The following is an 18,131-nucleotide window of genomic DNA, read 5'->3' as shown; positions in this document are numbered from 1 at the left end:
GCTCCCGTAACTTCCGCTTCTAGGGGCCGCTGGCTTTGGAACCCAGCCCAGTCCGAGGGTGTGATTGGGCCGCTCTGCAGCACTCGGGCGGGAACCACTGAATAAGCTTGGTGGACACCTGTTGTTTGTGCGACCTTGGGGCCGCGCGAGGGCTTCTGCCTCTTAATTCTGCATTACACCAGGTCCACGGAGGAAGCCTGGTAAGTGGAGAGCCCAGGAACGCAGGAGAGATCTAGACAGGACTCGGGAGGGGACAGGAGGACAGGAGGACAGGAGGACAGAGGTGGCTTTTCTCGTGGCCGCGCTTGTAGGGGGAAAGGAGCTGCGGCGGGGGTGGTGCTGGGGAGGATAGCGTCTTGCTCAGTGTTTCAGTGTGGAAAGAACTAACCAGTGAAGCGTGTTTTTAGAGCCCAGTTTAGCTTTCACCCCCCTGAAGCCTACAGGATTGGATGATTCAAAATTCCCTTAAGTAGTTCTATCTCCGTGACGGTAAGGGAATGGCCCTCTTTGCCTCACCGTTTGTTAGCAAACGGTGAGGATAGGAGATGGTAATATGTTGGGAGTGTCTTGGCCGCATCTGACGAGCTGGGTGATTTGGCACAGATGAAATGAAAGGCCCTTAGAAGGGTGTACCAGCAACTCAATAAACGTTGCTAGTTTTTCGTGGATATTTAAAGAGGTCATCTATTGTGAAACTGATACAATGGTGGATATGCATGCCGTTATACTTTTGGCCACACCCATAGAACATATCAGACCAAGAATGCATCCCAATGTAAACAATGGACTTTGGGTGATAATGTTGTGTCCACGTAGGTTCCTCACTTGTAACAAATAACCCCGCACTGGTGCAGGCTGTCGATGGTGGAGGATTTGGGCTCAAATGGGCCGGCGCGGGGGGGGGGGGGTAGACGGGTATATTCAAACTCTGCACTCTCCATTCAATTTTGTTGTGAACCAAAAACTGCTCTAAAAAATAAAATGTGTTAATAAAATGTTAAAAAAAAAAAGATGCCATGTATCATTCTTGTTGAAATACCGTAAGGTAGTTGTGTAGCATTTTATAGGTTTCAAAAGCACCCTTGGGCACACTGTCTCATAGTAGCCTCACAATTTTAGGCTGAGTAGGCAGGAGCTAGTTTAAGTAGGATGGCTAGTTTAAAAATGATGCATAAACTCTGGCCTTTTAGGATAGTGCATTAGAAAAAGATTTTAAAAATCTAGTACTAAATTTGGATTCAGGATCCCCATGTATGTTTAAATCTTTCATCTATTTAAGACACACTACTCAGTTTTTAACTTGGTTGGCTGTTTTGCATGTGAGTGGTAAGGCACATAATCTACTTGTTAGTGGGTCAGGCATACCTAATGTTATTTGAACTGCTGCAGCTTCCTCAGATAAACTGGCATTAAAAGAAGGTTTTCAAGACTATATTAAGAAATATGTGGGCTCCCTTATCTCAGGGCAGCAGCTGTCCTGGGGTGTCATGAGGAGGGTATGGTAACTATAGATGGAGTTGGCAACCACTTTTAGATTTCCACCAATAGGTTAAAAACTTTATATGGGGAAATGTTCAACGCTGCACTTTGGGCCTTAGTTTCAAGAGTTTTAGACATTTCAAAAAGTGTTTTTCCTATTAAGGCCTCACTTCTCTGTGAAAGGGCAGGTGTGACTTCTATTTTATAGGCAAGGAAATTGAACTGCCATGATGTTAGGGGGGACTGTCACACTCTCAGCTGGAAAACCGGCAGACCCAGACCCTAATTAAGTCTAGAATTCCACCCAGGGAAGCATGCTAAATTCTTTTTTTTTTTAATTTATTTTATTTTATTTATTTATGATAGGCACACAGTGAGAGAGAGAGAGAGAGAGAGAGAGAGAGAGGCAGAGACATAGGCAGAGGGAGAAGCAGGCTCCATGCACCGGGAGCCCGATGTGGGATTCGATCCCAGGTCTCCAGGATCGCACCCTGGGCCAAAGGCAGGCGCTAAACCGCTGCGCCACCCAGGGATCCCCAGCATGCTAAATTCTTGACTGTTGTCTAAACATACCTGCTTTTGAAGAAAAAAATACTGAGCACATCTTTACAGTTTTATGGGACTTTGTTGAATTGACTGGTTTCCACAATTTTTTTTTTCTTTTTGCTATGAACTCTATCGACCTATCTACCCAGGATTTTTTTTTTTTCCCCACTTAGGAAACTTTTTTTTTTTTAATTTTAAATAGAATCATTTGTGAAACACATTTGAAAATGAAAAGTAAACTGAAGTGATGTCAGAACATTTTAGTAACATCTCTGTGTGCAGATTGTTGATAATAGTACCCACTGAGCAAGGGATTAGAAAGTGTGGACTGGGGCTGTAAAAATAGATTTCATTTTCTTGTTTACTCGAGAGAAAGAAGAAAGGAAATCATGCTAGTGGAGCGTTTGTGAAATTTGTGGAGGGACAGGCCAGCTGCATTCGAATGATAACTATGCCCTGGGAGCAGGCCTCAGCATGGAGCAGATGCACCTGTCCCCTAGCTGGGGAAGGGACTGTGACTGGCGCCATCCATTCTCCAGGCCTGGCAAATACTGGTCACTGTCCCATTGGGCCAGTGTGAGGGACTGAAATCTACCACAAGAATGAGAATAAAATGTAGGAAGCTTTTAAACATTCTTCATGGTTTCCATGAAAAGGAAGATAATAAACTTGAATGAGAGGAAAAGGGAAGGTGGCTGAGTTAAGTGAGGATGATTAGAAGTGAAATGACAAAATTCATGTGAGAGCAAACAGCAGAATGAACACCAAATCCGGCCAGTCATGTAGAGATTAAATTTAAGTTTTCCTGGCATGAAGGAAAAGAATAATAAAGAAATACTGAAAAAGGAAAAAGGTTTTCTGAGAAAAAAAATTAAGAACATACTTTCCCAAGTTGAAAAAAACCAACCACCAAAAAAACCAAACTGGACTAGGGAGATACATGGGATTCGCTTTTTGTTTTAGACAAAAGTGACTAACATAAAACTTATAGGGATAAATAAACACTGAAGCACCCAACCAGAAAAATAAAACCTACAAAGGAACAAAAATTAGGCTGGCCTCCGATTTCTACTAGTATGCCAGAAGACAGCATTAATAAATAGGCTTTCCAAAGAAAGTGTGACAAGAATTGTGTGCCAAGTCAAGCTCATTTTCATGCTGAAGGCAGGTGAAATCAGAAAAGCAAGCTTCTGCCCAGGGTACATAATTCACGAGATTAATTCTGGACTTTGGGTTCATTCAAAATGAGTAAGGAACTAGTCTTTTCTACCACAACTTCCCAAATTCTGTAGGTAATTTTGATAGGATTCTTCTTTAACTGGAGCATGTCTGTAAGTGGGTGAAAGGAAGGACTCTCCTAACTGGGAATGCTTGCCCAGCAAACACCCTCCCCATCCTTCGCTGTCTTCATCCTGCCAAGTCTGTGCCTCTCCTGTGGGCATTCCCAGTGGTTGGCACACAGTGGGGTCAACAAACAGTAGATTTGCTTGAGCACAAGTATAGGGAGCAAGAGATAAAGAGGAGCAGATCTGTACTCACTCCCATCTGGTTTCCTTATGAAATTTAGGACTCTCGCTAGAAAGTAATGTGGATAAAATTACAGGTTGAAATTTTGATTTTATTTCAAAATGATAAATAAACCGAGGCATAGTTCTGACCACATACTACTTCTGGAGGGCTTGTGAAGTTATAGAAACAGTTCCAGGAGGGTTCCAGTCAGACGGAAAAGGACACCAACCAAACTTGTGATTGGTGGAGATGGCCTCTTTAATCCTCAGGGATTTTTAAAAGTACTCCACTCTAATTTCTGAGTATCATAAAAAGTAAAAAGCACTTCTCTTTTGTCATTTTTCCTTTGAAAATGTTTTTAGCAGCAAGCAGGACTACTTGTTTTCCTTACTTCATTTTTATGAGCATAGTAATTCTATGTCAACTTTCTTAAAATCGGAGAGGGAAAAAACCCCAGAGTCCCTCAGTGGCGCTGCTGACTCACAGAAGGCTCGCATAAATAGGTACTCAAGTTCTCATTGTCACTTCTACAAATACCAATAAAATAAGGTTTGTAAATCGTAAATACAGTAGTAGCAGTTCACACATATTTGATATGCTTTCACACAAGGATTCAGTAAACAACAATAAATATAATTTCCCCTCTTCGAAACAAAAAAGGGATTTATAGGTGAAAAAAAGGGTTAATTTACTCAGGGTTTATCAGCACATCACTTTTAGTGTGCTTTTAAAGAATTAAAAACCATGAAATTGTATTCACTGAATACTGGCCCACAGTTACCCATTTTTTTTTTTTTTAAATCTGGCTTAAAAAAAAAAAACCTGGCTTAAATAAATACATCATGGCTTTCTCTTAAAATCTTACATCTATGGGGATTTGTGGTAGGTGAGACTATATTAATTTTTTTTCCTCATTAACAATTTCATTAAGTTTAAAAAAATCTGACATTTCCCTTAAATGTTAAGTTGAAGCCTGATCTAAGCTGCTGTGTCCTGTGAAATGAACCTAATTTCAAAGTGAATGGGAACGCCTGAGTGGCCATTTAGAGTGCTGCATTTTTTCCTTCCCTCATGATTCCTGCTGGGTCCTCTTCGCTGAGGCTTTTCCCTGAGTCATATATTTACTGGAAAGGCTACCTAGAGGGGGGGAAAAAACAAAACCCAACATAAATAAAACAAGCCTTACTTTATCAAAAAGCCATAAAATTACTACTTATTAATTATTTACAGAAACTTTTCCCACTGGGATTGGTCACTTATTGTGAATTGAGTAAGCAGACTAGATATAAAAAAGGTATGTATGGAACATGATCTATTAAACACAAACCTAGTCAAAATTCTTTCTAAATGCAAGCAAGTTGCTAGAGTGACATCATTCTAATACACTAGCATGTTCACTACTTCCATGTTGGTGCAGAGGGCCAGGTGGACTTTTCAAACCTCCACTTTGCATAGCAGTGCCTTCATTTACAACCACAAAGAACAGATTGCAACAAATTCTTTGGTTAGAAAGAAATATCTTGCATCATTACTTTGCAGATATGAACCCATGAGTGGTGACATTCTAGCAATGACTTAGAAAAAAAAGGAAATTTATTGTATTTACAGGTAAAGGACAGAAATGTGGATTACTAATTAAAACCATACTACAAAAGAGTTAATAAGTTTTGTTCTGGAGTGTAAGCAAATAGATCAATGAAACAAGAAAAACAGAAATTCTTAAGTGATTACATTTAAGAAAGGAGTATATAACAAACGTTGCATTTGTAACCAATGAGGTGAAGTATGGATTGTTCAATAGCTGGTACCATGTCAAGTCATTTTGGGAGGAGGGGAGAGTTTTCTTTCCCACAACATATCCTTCCTCTCCATCCCAATTCCAAGTGAATTACCGAATTAAATATAAGAGCATCAGAATATAAGGAGTAGCGAATATTTATATAATTTTGGGGTCAGGAGGTTTCCTAAGCATACCACCTTCACCTATGAGAAAGGCTTGCTATGCTCAGTACTCAAGCAAGTCAACAGGGGAAAGAGGAACACTAATATATAGCTGGGGAGATAAAAAGCAATATATGGAAAAGGGAAAAAGCATATGAGTATATATAAAAAACATTAAGTATCAGTGAGTAATCAAAGAAATGCATATTAAAACAACTTTTGACTACCAAATTGAAAGATCAGAAGGACAAGAGAGGTGGGTTGGAATTTTGCTAACTGAATAATCATAAAAATCTTATAAAAGTATGCCAATAACTTATGTGTCCAAAACTTGTGATATGACTGAATGAATATATGATGGACATAATGGAATACTAGGTTTGCAAAGACGGATGATAATGTCAAAAGGTTATAAAACCACATGAATAGTATTTTCATAAAAACTAAAAATTAGGGGATCCCTGGGTGGCGCAGCAGTTTGGCGCCTGCCTTTGGCCCAGGGCACGATCCTGGAGACCCGGGATCGAATCCCACATTGGGCTCCCGGTGCATGGAGCCTGCTTCTCCCTCTGCCTGTGTCTCTGCCTCTCTCTCTCTCTGTGTGTGACTATCATAAATAAATAAAACAAAACAAAACTAAACTAAAAATTAAAGGGATGCCTGGGTGGCTCAGTTGGTTAAGTGCCTCACTCTTGATTTCGGTTTAGGTCTTGATCTCAGGGTTGTGAGTTAAGTCCTGCATTGGGCTTCACACTAGGCATGGAGCCTACTTAAAAAAACACACACACACACACAAAACCCACTAAAAATTAAAACCAAACAAAAAACCCATCAATCAAATGTTTGGTGCCTCATTTTCCTTATCTGCAAAATGTGGGCCATTAGGGAAGCCCAGGTGGCTCAGCGGTTTAGCGCTGCCTTCGGCCCAGGGCGTGATCCTGGAGACCCGGGGACCCGGGATCGAGTCCCAGGTCGTGCTCCCTGCATGAAGCCTGCTTCTCCCTCTGCCTGTGCCCCCCCGCCCCCGTCTCTCTCATGAATAAATAAATAAAATCTTTAAAAAAAAATGTGGGCCATTATACCTACCTGCTTGGAGCTATTCTGAAGATTAAATAAATTGATACAGGTAAAACAACTGAACAGTACCTGGCACATAGGAAAGTACTCAATAAATGTTAGCTGTTATTAGTACATTGATGTGAAAACATGGGAAGACTTTATTTGCCAAACCTAAATAGTAATTATGCTCCAGAATGAAGCATAAATAAATTTTATTTTATTCATTTTGCTTATCTACATTGACTAAAGCAAACATTAAGTATGCAAATTGAAACTTATGCCCTCCAGAAGCAAACTTTTCAAAGCAGAGCATCCAGACAGTTAACTCACAGTGAAAAATGAGTGATATCACTAAGAAGCAAAGCACTCTCCTGTGTTATTTAACTCTAGAGCATTGACTGGTCTATAGACAACAAATCTTTGATATTCTGAATTGCCCAAAGTGAGGTTGACTTTTCATTCAAGGGACAACAAATTTAGCTTACTATACCTCATACTTTACACACAATCCAGATGGGTTAAAGATCCAAACAGAAAAAATAAAATTTTAGAACTATTAGAAGATATTATAGATGGATATGTTTATGAAACTCAGGGAAGAATTTTTTTTTTTTTTTTTAGGGAAGAATTTTTTTTTTAAAGATTTTATGTATTTATTCATGAGAGACATAGAGAGGCAGAGACATAGGCAGAGGGAGAAGCAGACTCCCCACGGGGAGCCTGATATGGGACCCCGGGATCACACCCTGAGCTGAAGGCAGATGCTCAACCATTGAGCTACCCAGGCATCTCTCAGGGAATATTTTCTTAAAGATGACCTTAAAATCATTGAGCTACATGAACATGAAAACTAACCATGGAAAAATCCATCAATGATTATCTCAAAATTTAAAACTTTGGAGTGGCAACAGACACAAGTTGAAAAACAAAATAAACTGGAGGAAGATATCTGGAATGTATGTAAAGGAGCAGTATTCAGAATAAATGAAGAACATTTAACAAATTAATAAGGAAATAATAAAGTAACAGGAAAATAGGCAAACGATAGGAACAGGGATTTCACAGAACTCCAATTGGTCAACAAACATATAAAAAGGGGCAATGATAGGAACAGAGAATTTAAGAAGAATAACTCTAATTGGCTAATAAATAGCATCACCAGTCAAGAAAATATACATTAGAACAACACCAAAAGATTTTCACCCATTAGATTTGTGAAAATAAACACTGCTGGTGGGAGTGGCAATTATTTCAACTAATAACCTGATAATATTTAACTAAGGTGAAAATGCACATAGGCTATGACTTAACAGTCTGCTCTCTAGATACACAAGCTATACAGAATATCTCATACTTGCTGAAGGAGACTCAGACAAGAATGTTCACTACAGCACTGTTTATAATGGCAAGAACCCAAATGCAATCCAAATGCTCACGTGCTAGGTAAAGGATAATACATCCTATATTCATACATGGAATACTGGAAAGAAAATAAAACTCACACTATATACAGCAATATATATAAATTTCAAAATCACTTCATTAAATTGATATGGAAAAGGAGAGTACAAAACATTATTATACAGTATACACCATTTAAATTAAAAAATTCACCAAGGCCATAGATGTTAAAGGATACATACATAAGTTTAAACTTGGAGAACATCTGAACTCTTAATAACTGATGCCTCTGGGGTAGAAGGGGACATGAAGAATGGAGTGGGTCTGGGATGGTAGTCAAAGGGTACTTCGACCATCTTAATGATCTTTTATTGAAAAAAGATCGAAAATGTGAAATAAAATAAGGTCAATTCTCTGGTAGATGAGTTATATTTGTATCTTTATATTTTCCCCAAAATGTTAGGAGACCACTTTTTTCTAAGAAGAGTACTAATAGTCTTATTACTACATCCCATATGTAAAAAACAAAAAAACAAACAAACAAAAAACAAATCTCATCATACCTGAAGAAATTTCATATAAAAAATGTGCATGTAGGGGCACCTGGATGGCTCAGGGGTTGAGCATCTGCCTTTGGCTCCGGGTGTGATCCTGGAGTCCTGGGATCAAGTCCCACATCGGGCTCCCTGCAGGGAGCCTGCTTCTCCCTTTGCCTGTGTCTCTGCCTCTCTGTGTGTCTCTCCTGAATAAATAAAATCTTAAAAAACAATGTGCATGTAAAAATACTAAAACCACTAGAAATAAAACATGGATGAACTTGTATGTAATCTGGGGGGGAAGAACATGAAATTTATAGCTCTATAAGCCTGACTTGAAATCACCTAAAAGTTGGCTAGATGAAACTACTAAAACCAACAAGCAACCAACAGCCTATAGAGCAAATCAAATAAAAAATGAGGCTGAAGGAATAATAGGAGTGATCAGGGTGAAGGATAGAACACATATGACAAAGCACGAATGGATTTCCATGTGGAAAGGGCTATAAACAAAGACGAATTACCTAATTAAAACATACAATGACAGGAACATGAATACAGATGAGAACATGTGAAAAACAGGAGACTTCAATGGAGAATACAAGCTGATGGACAAAAAGGCTATTCCCGTGAAGTGAGGGTCTGGGGGACAGGCAGTCAGGGGCTCTCTAGGATGGTCAATGATCCATTTTGGCGTCACTGGTGTCATTGCCAGAAGGTGTGTACTTTTTTCAGCTATCATTCTACTGCTTAGGAATTTATCCTGAGGAAGTAACTAGGCAAATATGCCTGGGAGTGTTTGATATAAACAGTGCTCTTTAAACTTGGGTACATGTATTCCTGAGCCAACTGAATAAGATGAGCGGGCAGGGAGCTTTAAGGGGACTTAACTGCAGTGCCTCATGTCTACCTGGATTCTTTCTGAGAATGCCTCTGTGGCTAAGGCTGTTAGCTGGTTCTCAGGAGGCACGCCAGTGTTCCTTGGCATGTCTCCTACTCATCTCAATCTTAATGTGGTACATGGCTCTGGGAAAAAACCTGAGCAGACAGGAAGGCAAATGAAATGCTGCTGTCTGTGGTAAATGTGAATGCCTCTAATAAAAGTTCCAAATTTTTAACTTTTGTAAAATTACATTGATGGCTGATGATCATGACAAAAAAATCCTGATGATACATTACTATGTAATTTTTGGTCACTTAGTTAAAAAGGAACGGCAATAACTGAGTGACACTGTTGTAATACATCTTCCATTCCCAAAGAAAGTATATTTATTATTTTTAATATGCTATCATAAACACTAATGGACTTTCTTGATGTTTGCTAACTATAAAGACAAAAAAAATTTGGAGTAAAAATGTAAGGAATACTGTTTAATTCCTGTAGTATGTAGTATTGATCCAAAAATACATGAATGCCTGGGGAAAATCCCACCTATCTCATTAAACGGCAGTCATTTTTAGTATGTAAACATAAAATTTTTTTCACCCATAAAAAAGGGCAATTTTTAAAAACTATAACATTTGTTTTGATCAATTATATATTCTAACACAAAAACTCAATTCAGAAGAAATTTTTACAGACTGACACAAAGCTTAAGAAATTCAATTTATAGGGGCACCTGGGTGCCTCAGTCAGTTAAGCGTCTGCCTTTGGCTCAGGTCATGATCTTGGGGTCCTGGGATCAAGCCCTACATGGGGCTCCCTGTTCAGCACTGACTCTGCTTCTCCCTCTCCCTCTTCCCCTGGCTTATGCTCTTTCTCTCTAATAAATAAATAAAATCTTTTTAAAAAATCCAATTTATAGAAATATTTTTGTTGCAGATAAGGAGGATATCCTGATCAATAAAATGCTTGAATCTGACTTTTTTAAATTTCATTTTTAAGTAATCTTTATGTCCAAAGTGGGGCTTGAACTTACAACCCCAAGATCAAGAGTTTCATGCTCTATCCCCTGAGCCAGCCAGGCACCCCTAAAATGCTTTAAATATATATGATAAAAATATACCATCTTAAGGTGGAAGTAAAACAAAGGAGTTCAAGGAAGAAAGTAAGATGACGTAAAATTTCTGCCTGTTAAAGAGCTGTAAATGAATGGGTGGCACATATAAAAAAGCAGTGATATATATTAATTTCATCTGATATGTTTAAGGCTAATTGATAAGTTTTATTTTAAAATGTCAACATTTGGACAGCCCAGGTGGCTCAGCAGTTTCGCACCGTCTTCAGCCTGGGGCGTGATCCTGGAGGCCAGGGATCGAGTCCCACACCGGGCTCCTTGCATGGAGCCTGCTTCTCCCTCTGCCTGTGTCTCTACCTCTTTCTCTGTGTGTATCTCATGAATAAATAAATAAAATCTTAAAAAAAGTCAACATTTATTTTAAAAAATAAAACCTACGAATTATATGTTTTGCAATTTCAGTGAAAAATTTAGAGATCAACTTAAAATATATGATATATATGGGTTTTCTACATTTTGGGGAAAGAATATGAAAGCAAAAATATTTTTGGAGGACCTGACATACCAACTATTTGAAAAAAGCTAGTCCATTAATAAGGAATGATTAATAAATAATGGTATATTCATACACTGGTATATATACACTATTCATACACTATTCATACAATATCAAGAAGGGTATCAATAAGAATGATCTGTACCCATATTGTTTGCAAAGGTACTTCTGTTATTTTATTTCACTAAAGATTTTTTTTATTTTTTTAAGATTTTATTTATTCATGAGAGACACACACACAGAGAGAGAGAGAGAGAGAGGCAGAGACACAGGCAGAGGGAGAGGCAGGCTCCATGCAGGGAGTCTGACATGGGACTCGATCCTGGGTCTCCAGGATCAGGCCCTGGACCGAAGGTGGCGCTAAACCGCTGAGCCACGTGGGGCTCACACTCACAACCCTGAGATCAAGAGTTGCATGTTGTACCAAATGAGCCAGCCAGACACCCCTATTTCTGTTACTTTAAATTTACTGTCATAAAGATTTCAAACCATGAGATTAAAATGGAATAAATGAAGAGACAAATGTAGTTTTTTTTGAAATGTAATTTTTCTTTGCAAAAAGAGGGAGGGTTAAGGAATAGAGAAATGTTAGGTTTTTTTTTTTTTTGAGATTCTCATACTGAATAAATCATTATATGTAAACCAGAGTAATTCCCTTATGCATGAAAATTAGTTGATCACTGTGGTCCTACAACCTCCACATACTCCTGTTTTGTTACAAATTTCGATGATCTATCTATTTGTTCTGTTAGAAGAGGGAAGGAACAGTGAGGCAGGAGACTGTTTACACAGTAACAAGGCAGTGATAACTTATTGAGGAATAATATGTGCCAGGTGCTGTGAGAAGAGCTTTAGGGATAGGAAATTAATCCTCACAACTGCCCTGTGAAGTGTCAGCCCCAATTTATTAAAGAAACTGAGGCACAGAGAAGTGTGAAAAGCCAGCAGATGGTTGGGCTGTATTTCAAACTCAAGTATGTCTGACTTGAAAGCTCTTATTCTTCACCATTCTTCCACTTATTCTTCTTTATTCTTTCAAAATGAATACACCTCTCATCAGTAAAACTCACTGAACATCTAGGGCACTATGCCAGCTGTGTGTATGAGGAGGAGGGGAGTCAATGAGGAACGAGGGAATTCATGGACTCTTCTATTCACTACTCTCTCATTTGGTAGCTAAGGACTAGATGTGGCACAGTGGAAAGGGATGGAGCAGGAGGCATAAGGAAAGAGAACATGGCTTGTTTTAGGCTGGGTGCTTTAACCTCAGATTTGATTACATAAATGGGGCTAGAGCCCTTCTCTAGATGAGCCACCTGAAGCTCAGAGAACCTAGTCTCTTGCCTGAGGTCAATATGGATGATGGAAAAGAAGAGGGGCTATCCTACCAACAGAAAACCACCTGTCTGTCACCTAGTTCTGTGGAAAAGAAGAGGTCTGGGGAAATTTAATACTACCTACAGTTGAGACATAGTTCACATTTATAATATAGACAATTTTGGTAAATTTATTGTGGAAAAATGTGACAAGTCTTAACAGCTGTTGTATACTTACTTGAAGAGTTTAAGATAGATTTTAACCACCTAAAAATGTTTTTTTTTCTCGTATAAAGTAGGTATGTTTATCATAATAATTCTTCTTCTGTAGTAAATTCAAGTTTTAAGTTTTACAGTTGCTTAAGATATTTTAAATATGTAAGTCTCTTATGCAGAAGACAATTACAGAAATCCTTATTGTCAATTGATAATGCCATTTCCCGGTATTTGTTCAGATGCCCAACAGCTGTATTCTTCCCCCCCTTACAAAAAAAAGCATACAATCATAATAAACTTCTACTTTCAAGATGTGTAAAACCTTCAGCAGGAGCCATGCCGATGGACGCCATGCAGGGGTATCAATGCAATCACCACCCCTACAAATCTCTGCTGGCCGCTACGCGCAGGTGCTGTTTTAAGTGCTTTTACATGGATTTCTCAACACGCCTACAAGTCAGGTATTATCATCCCCTTGTAACAGATGAGGAAACTGAGTAAGTGGAGACTAAGCATGTTTTTCAAGACCACAAAGCTAGAAATCCTATCCTGCAATCTGACAGCAGAGGCCATGCTCTTCTTCACCACCTACCCTTGGCAAAAGGAACATCTCAACTAAGCAAGGATCAGTATTTTTCCTCTGTGTAAAATTCTGGAAATATCTGTTCAAGGCTGAAGCTTGTAAAAACAACACTCTTTTGGCTTGTTTATATATGGTAACTCTGTGATCCTCAAACTCTCAGAGGATCTATGGGAAGCAACCTCGAGCTCTGCAGTGGATTTCCCATACTTGGCTTTAAGAGGCAGCGCCTTGGCCGGCCTCCTCTGTCTTGGTTGATCTTGCTGTCCATCAAATTGTCTCACAAGGCCCCAGTTCCATTTCACTTCTGTTTGATTGGGGGGGAGGGTGTTTCCCACTAGAAATTTTCTCATTTTTACATCCGTCCATGCATCCTACCAGGAACAATTACAAAATCTTGCCAGGAAACAGCTGCTCCTGCATTTTCTCATCAAGCCTCCTGCATCTTTACCTTTATGCCCACCATTCCCTTTTTAGGGAAGGGTGGTACTTCTCTGAAGATTTCTTGTTCTTTCTCTTTTGAGTCATATGACCTCACTCTATACCAAACTAATACCTATGGATCTTAAATTGTAACTGTGAAGATCTGATGCCACTTTAAATGTTTTCTCCAATCATTTAAAAAAACACAAAAACCCTAAAATTCATGTAGCATAAAAATAAATGCCTATTTCTATTTAGATTATTGTATTATAGTTGAGATACTTTATTTCCATACTGACAGAAACAGAAGTAGCTAAATAATTTAACAATTCCATTTATTTTTCTCTTGTTAACAACATTCAGAGTAGAGGGAACCAGACATCCCTTGCCAGGAGCTTTCAGAGCTTACCCAGGGTGCAATCACGGCGCCCTGGTTCATCTCAAACAGGGCTGGGAGTGCTATTTCTCAATAATGGAGGGCACAGACAGCTTTGTCTCTTGACAGTCTAACTAATAGCATCTCTCCAAGCTAGAAACAGTGTTTTCACATCAGCAATGACATATGCAATATGTAAAAGCTGAGCATAAAATCTGTGGGTTGTTGTACATACAAAAAATGTCTGGTTGTATCAATGAAGTCTTAAAATTTCAGAAACTTTTCTCACATAAACTGTACAATCAAAAAGACTAGACATGCTCTATTTGGTTATATAATTTCCCTTCTTTAACCTACTTTATCGAATAGAATGAGAGAGAAAGAAGAGAGAGAGAGAAATTAAGTTACAAAAGGTGTTTGCAGGCCAGAACTCAGAAAATTTGTTATCGAGTTTAGAGTTTCATCCCTTCTTACTAAAAAAAAAAAAGCTGAAAAAGTTCCTCTGTATGTTAAAGTTACCTGTATGTTAAAGTTACTTTGTTTTTCCTTTTCCCTCTCAAGTTTCCTTTCTCTTTCCCAACTTGAAAGCACTCTTGAAGCACCAGAGAAAGGAAGAGCCTCCCGGTTTTGCCTCCCTCTGAGCATCTGTTCATAGGCCAGCAGGCCAGTGGGGGGATAGCTTGAGGTTCGGCTGTCTGCAACCATTCTTCCAGCACTTCTCACCAGAAACCCCTGCAGTCAGGTTTTTGTCCTCTCCATTCCAGAGGGATGGCTCTCTCCAGAGTCACCAGTGACTTGTGCACTGCCAAATGCAGTTTACACTGCACCAGACTTTGCAGCAGTGATTCCCACAAATCCCTTCTCTGAGGCCCCTTGTCCACTTGACTCTGGGAGCCAGCTCTCTTGCCGCTCTGCTCCCTCACTGACCATATTCGGTTTGTCCCCTCTGTTTATTTTGAGTCTTTAACTGTTCTTTTCTTTTCTGCATTACTTGCTAGGTGATCTGACTCCTACCCCAGGCCTTCACATACTATCTTTACACTGAAAGTACTCAAATCTCTGTCTTCAGCCTGGATCTCTGCTCTAAACACTCAGCCTACACATCCCACTGGCTACCCAGCATGTCTACCTGGACATCCAGCAGTCTCTTAAACTAAATGGCTAAAACTGGACTCCTTTTCTCCCCGAAATCTGCTCTTCCTGAGTCTTTATCAACACAGGAAATTCCACTTCTATTCTTCCAGTTGCTCAGACCAAAACTGTTGTGTCATCTTGAGTTCATATTTTGTCCTATGTCATCATCTAACCCAGTGACAAACCACATTGGCGCCACCTTCAAAATATCTAGAACACAACCAGTCCTCAGGTTCCTCACTGCTTTCCCCTGAACTCTAGCAGGAGGCTCCTCACAGGTCTGTTGCTACTGTCACCACCTCATAGCAGCCATAAGGAAGCTTTAGCAACAGAGTTCAGGTTATACTGCCTTTGCTCCAAACCCTCCAACAGCTATCCATCTCACAGACAGAAAGAAATCCAACCCCGCCAGTGCTCAAAGCACCTCAGGATCCAGACCCTCTACGCTGACCTTGCCTCCTACCACCCTCTTTCCTGCTCAAACCACTCAGTGAGGCCAGGGGACAAGAGTGGTTTTTCATTCTACTGTAATGATCTAACTCCACCTTCCCCTGACTCATCCCTTCCTTGATTTCTTTGCATAAATGTTACCCTATCAGTGTTTTCCTGGTTTGTTTTTCTCAGCACTTGTTGCCATAGGATATACTTCTATATCTCTGTGACAAGAATGTAGAGTAAATGAGAGAAGGGGCTTTGCTGGTTCACTGTTGTATGGTCAGTGTTTAGGCTCATAACCTGTACTTGGGGGCTGGGCAGGGGTGGTGGGGGCATAATAATTATTTTGTTGAAGGAATGAATAAATGATGTAGCTGAGGGAGAGAGTGGAGTTCGGGCCAACAATTTCTTTCCTTACTTTGGTACGTAGCAAATAGTGTCATGAGAATACACTACTGACAGTGGCAATTTCAAAGCAGGAAGAAAAAGTGTGGAAGAGGAACAAAAGTCAGACTATGGTTCCTACTCAGGGATGGTAGAGGAATTACCTTCGAACATTTATAAGATATGCAGGCCCAAGCCTAACCACTGAAGAATCTGATTTGGGATGTAGAGGTGGGGACAGGGTAACTATATTTTTAAAAGTTCCCCGAGTGATTCTGACTTCTGGTCCCTGTTCAAACCACTTACTCAAAAGAAACATCTCAAAAGGCATGTGGTAAACTATACAGTAAATAAAATAACACACATCATTTTTTTAAAAACCCACATACCTGACTGGGGACTCAAAAATATAGTTGTTTTTTGTTTCTTTTTGTCTTCATGTAAAAGCACTGCCTAAAAAATGAAATAGACTAGTTTACAAAATTGAAAGGAATAGCATTTGAAAAAACAGCCTTAAACTGTTACCATATCCAAGGAGGGCCAAAACTAGGCATGTGGAAGGCAGAACTTCGCAAGTCAATTGAAAAGCAAGACAGAGACTGAGGAATCCTCAAAGCATGCCCTGGCATCCAGAGCATAGCAAGCCTCACCCCACGCTGCAGTGAGGGCAGAGGAAGGAGCCAGGCAGGTTAGTCGGGAAGGAGGGCAGGACCGGGCACCCAGCATCTTGCCCAGGGGGCCCAGCACCTCGACCAGGGCACAGGGGTGCTGGCGCACAGCTGCTAGCACTCAGAAGGCTTCGCTGAGCAGACAGATGACCCAAGGGCTTCCTACTCAGGTGTGAGCCAGGTTTACCTGAGCAAATGTGCCAGTTGGTCTCAAGGGGCTAGGTGAAGAAGGGGATCCAAATACACAATCTGATTTAGACATACCTGAGAAAAAAATTAGCACTTTTTGTTTTCTCACTTTAAAATGAAAGCAGTAGCCCTGTTTTCAAACTTTCACAGAACAATTTTCTGTGGATAGAACAGAAGCTCCACTCAGTATGTTGGGTGGACAAAATAATCACACATTTGAAGAAACGGAATGGGGCAGCATAATTTTTAGATAGGAAGAAGCAACTGATTTCCTTGAGTTGTTATTGGAGGAAACACACCACATTCTAACTGCCCCTTTTCCTATTTTACCTTTAGAATACAGTGACTACTTGTTTAATGTGTAAATATTGCATTTTGAGGAATCCAAGATTCTAGTGCTTTTCCTTAGGCTTGAAAATACCCACCACCTCCTCCAACCCCAGGATACCCCTGGTTTTTCTTGATTTGTTGCTGCCCCTGTAGCCTGCCAGCACTGTTCTATTTTGAGAGCTTCACTAGCAGACAACTTAAAACTTGCTACCAGCTAGGAGGAAGAAATCGATCCAAGCTGGGGGCACACAGGGGCCTCCCCTCACTGCTGCACTGTACCAAAGAGGAGCACAATGATGATGTGCTTCATGCTACAGTAAGCATGGACCACCAGTTCTTCAGAAGGGTCTACAAAAATAACTTTGGTAAAACTGCATTACATCTTATCTATACTGTTTCCAGTTTCCTCATCTGTAAATGGGGTGATCAATACCACCATCTCTTGGGGCTGGGGAGAAAATCCAAGGAGATTGCCTATGTAAAGTACTTAAAATAGTGCCTGAATCATAGGAAGCACTCCCATGAATGTTGGCTCTAGCTATTATTTTAATTTCTCTTAAATTTATATTCCTCTTATAATCATAGAAGATCTGGTAGATGTCCCATGTCAGGGTAAAAAAAGTTTGAATTTAAATTTGTCTGAGTTCCTTAAAAGTAGGGCAAGCTGTATCTTCCATAAACACTGAAGTCCTATTTTAAAACCAATAATTAAATAATTTAAAAATATAGTTCATTCCATATAAAGCTCCTTTAAAAAAAAAAAGAAGTGCTCTAAAAATTTTGTCTTTAAAAAAAAGAGACACTATTGCTGCTATGATATAATAAAATGGAAGAGAGGTACTAGTATTCTAGGAATGATGAACGGTAGAGTATTTTAAGGGAATTGTAATCAGTGCTGACTCTTTTACACCGTCCGCACACATATACAGCTGAGGACAGGAACAGCAGAGGTTACTACTTTAATCTGAAAAAAAAAAAATGACTTCCCTCGGTTTCTTTTCTATGCCAATCAAATGCCATCCACTCTCACAGGTTTGTTCTGGGAAATAAAGTCAGAGTGTATAAACTGCTTTATAAATCCAACTTCTTATATAC

The 18,131-nt window shown here is 39.6% G+C and overlaps 1 protein-coding gene across 5 annotated transcripts in view; it reads right to left on the bottom strand.

Moving 5' to 3' along the window:
• Positions 1–2,020: 2,020 nt before the first annotated feature.
• TUT7 (terminal uridylyl transferase 7) overlaps positions 2,021–18,131 on the bottom strand; it is a 67,256-nt gene continuing 51,145 nt past the window's right edge. For 4 of the 5 annotated variants that reach the window (XM_055312070.1, XM_055312074.1, XM_055312072.1 and 1 more), the window contains exons 27-29: positions 16,705–16,781; positions 16,239–16,302; positions 2,021–4,671 (exon numbers count right to left, since the gene is read on the bottom strand). In XM_055312070.1, the coding sequence (XP_055168045.1) occupies positions 4,604–4,671; positions 16,239–16,302; positions 16,705–16,781 (209 nt within the window). In that variant the 3' untranslated portion in view covers positions 2,021–4,603. The remainder of the gene's footprint in view (positions 4,672–16,238; positions 16,303–16,704; positions 16,782–18,131) is intronic. The other variant, XM_055312075.1, reaches the window with a different exon arrangement.

The sequence above is a fragment of the Nyctereutes procyonoides genome, unplaced genomic scaffold (genome assembly GCF_905146905.1).
Source record: "Nyctereutes procyonoides isolate TBG_1078 unplaced genomic scaffold, NYPRO_anot_genome, whole genome shotgun sequence".
NCBI lineage: Eukaryota > Metazoa > Chordata > Mammalia > Carnivora > Canidae > Nyctereutes > Nyctereutes procyonoides.
This window is presented reverse-complemented; position numbering and strand designations above follow the sequence as displayed.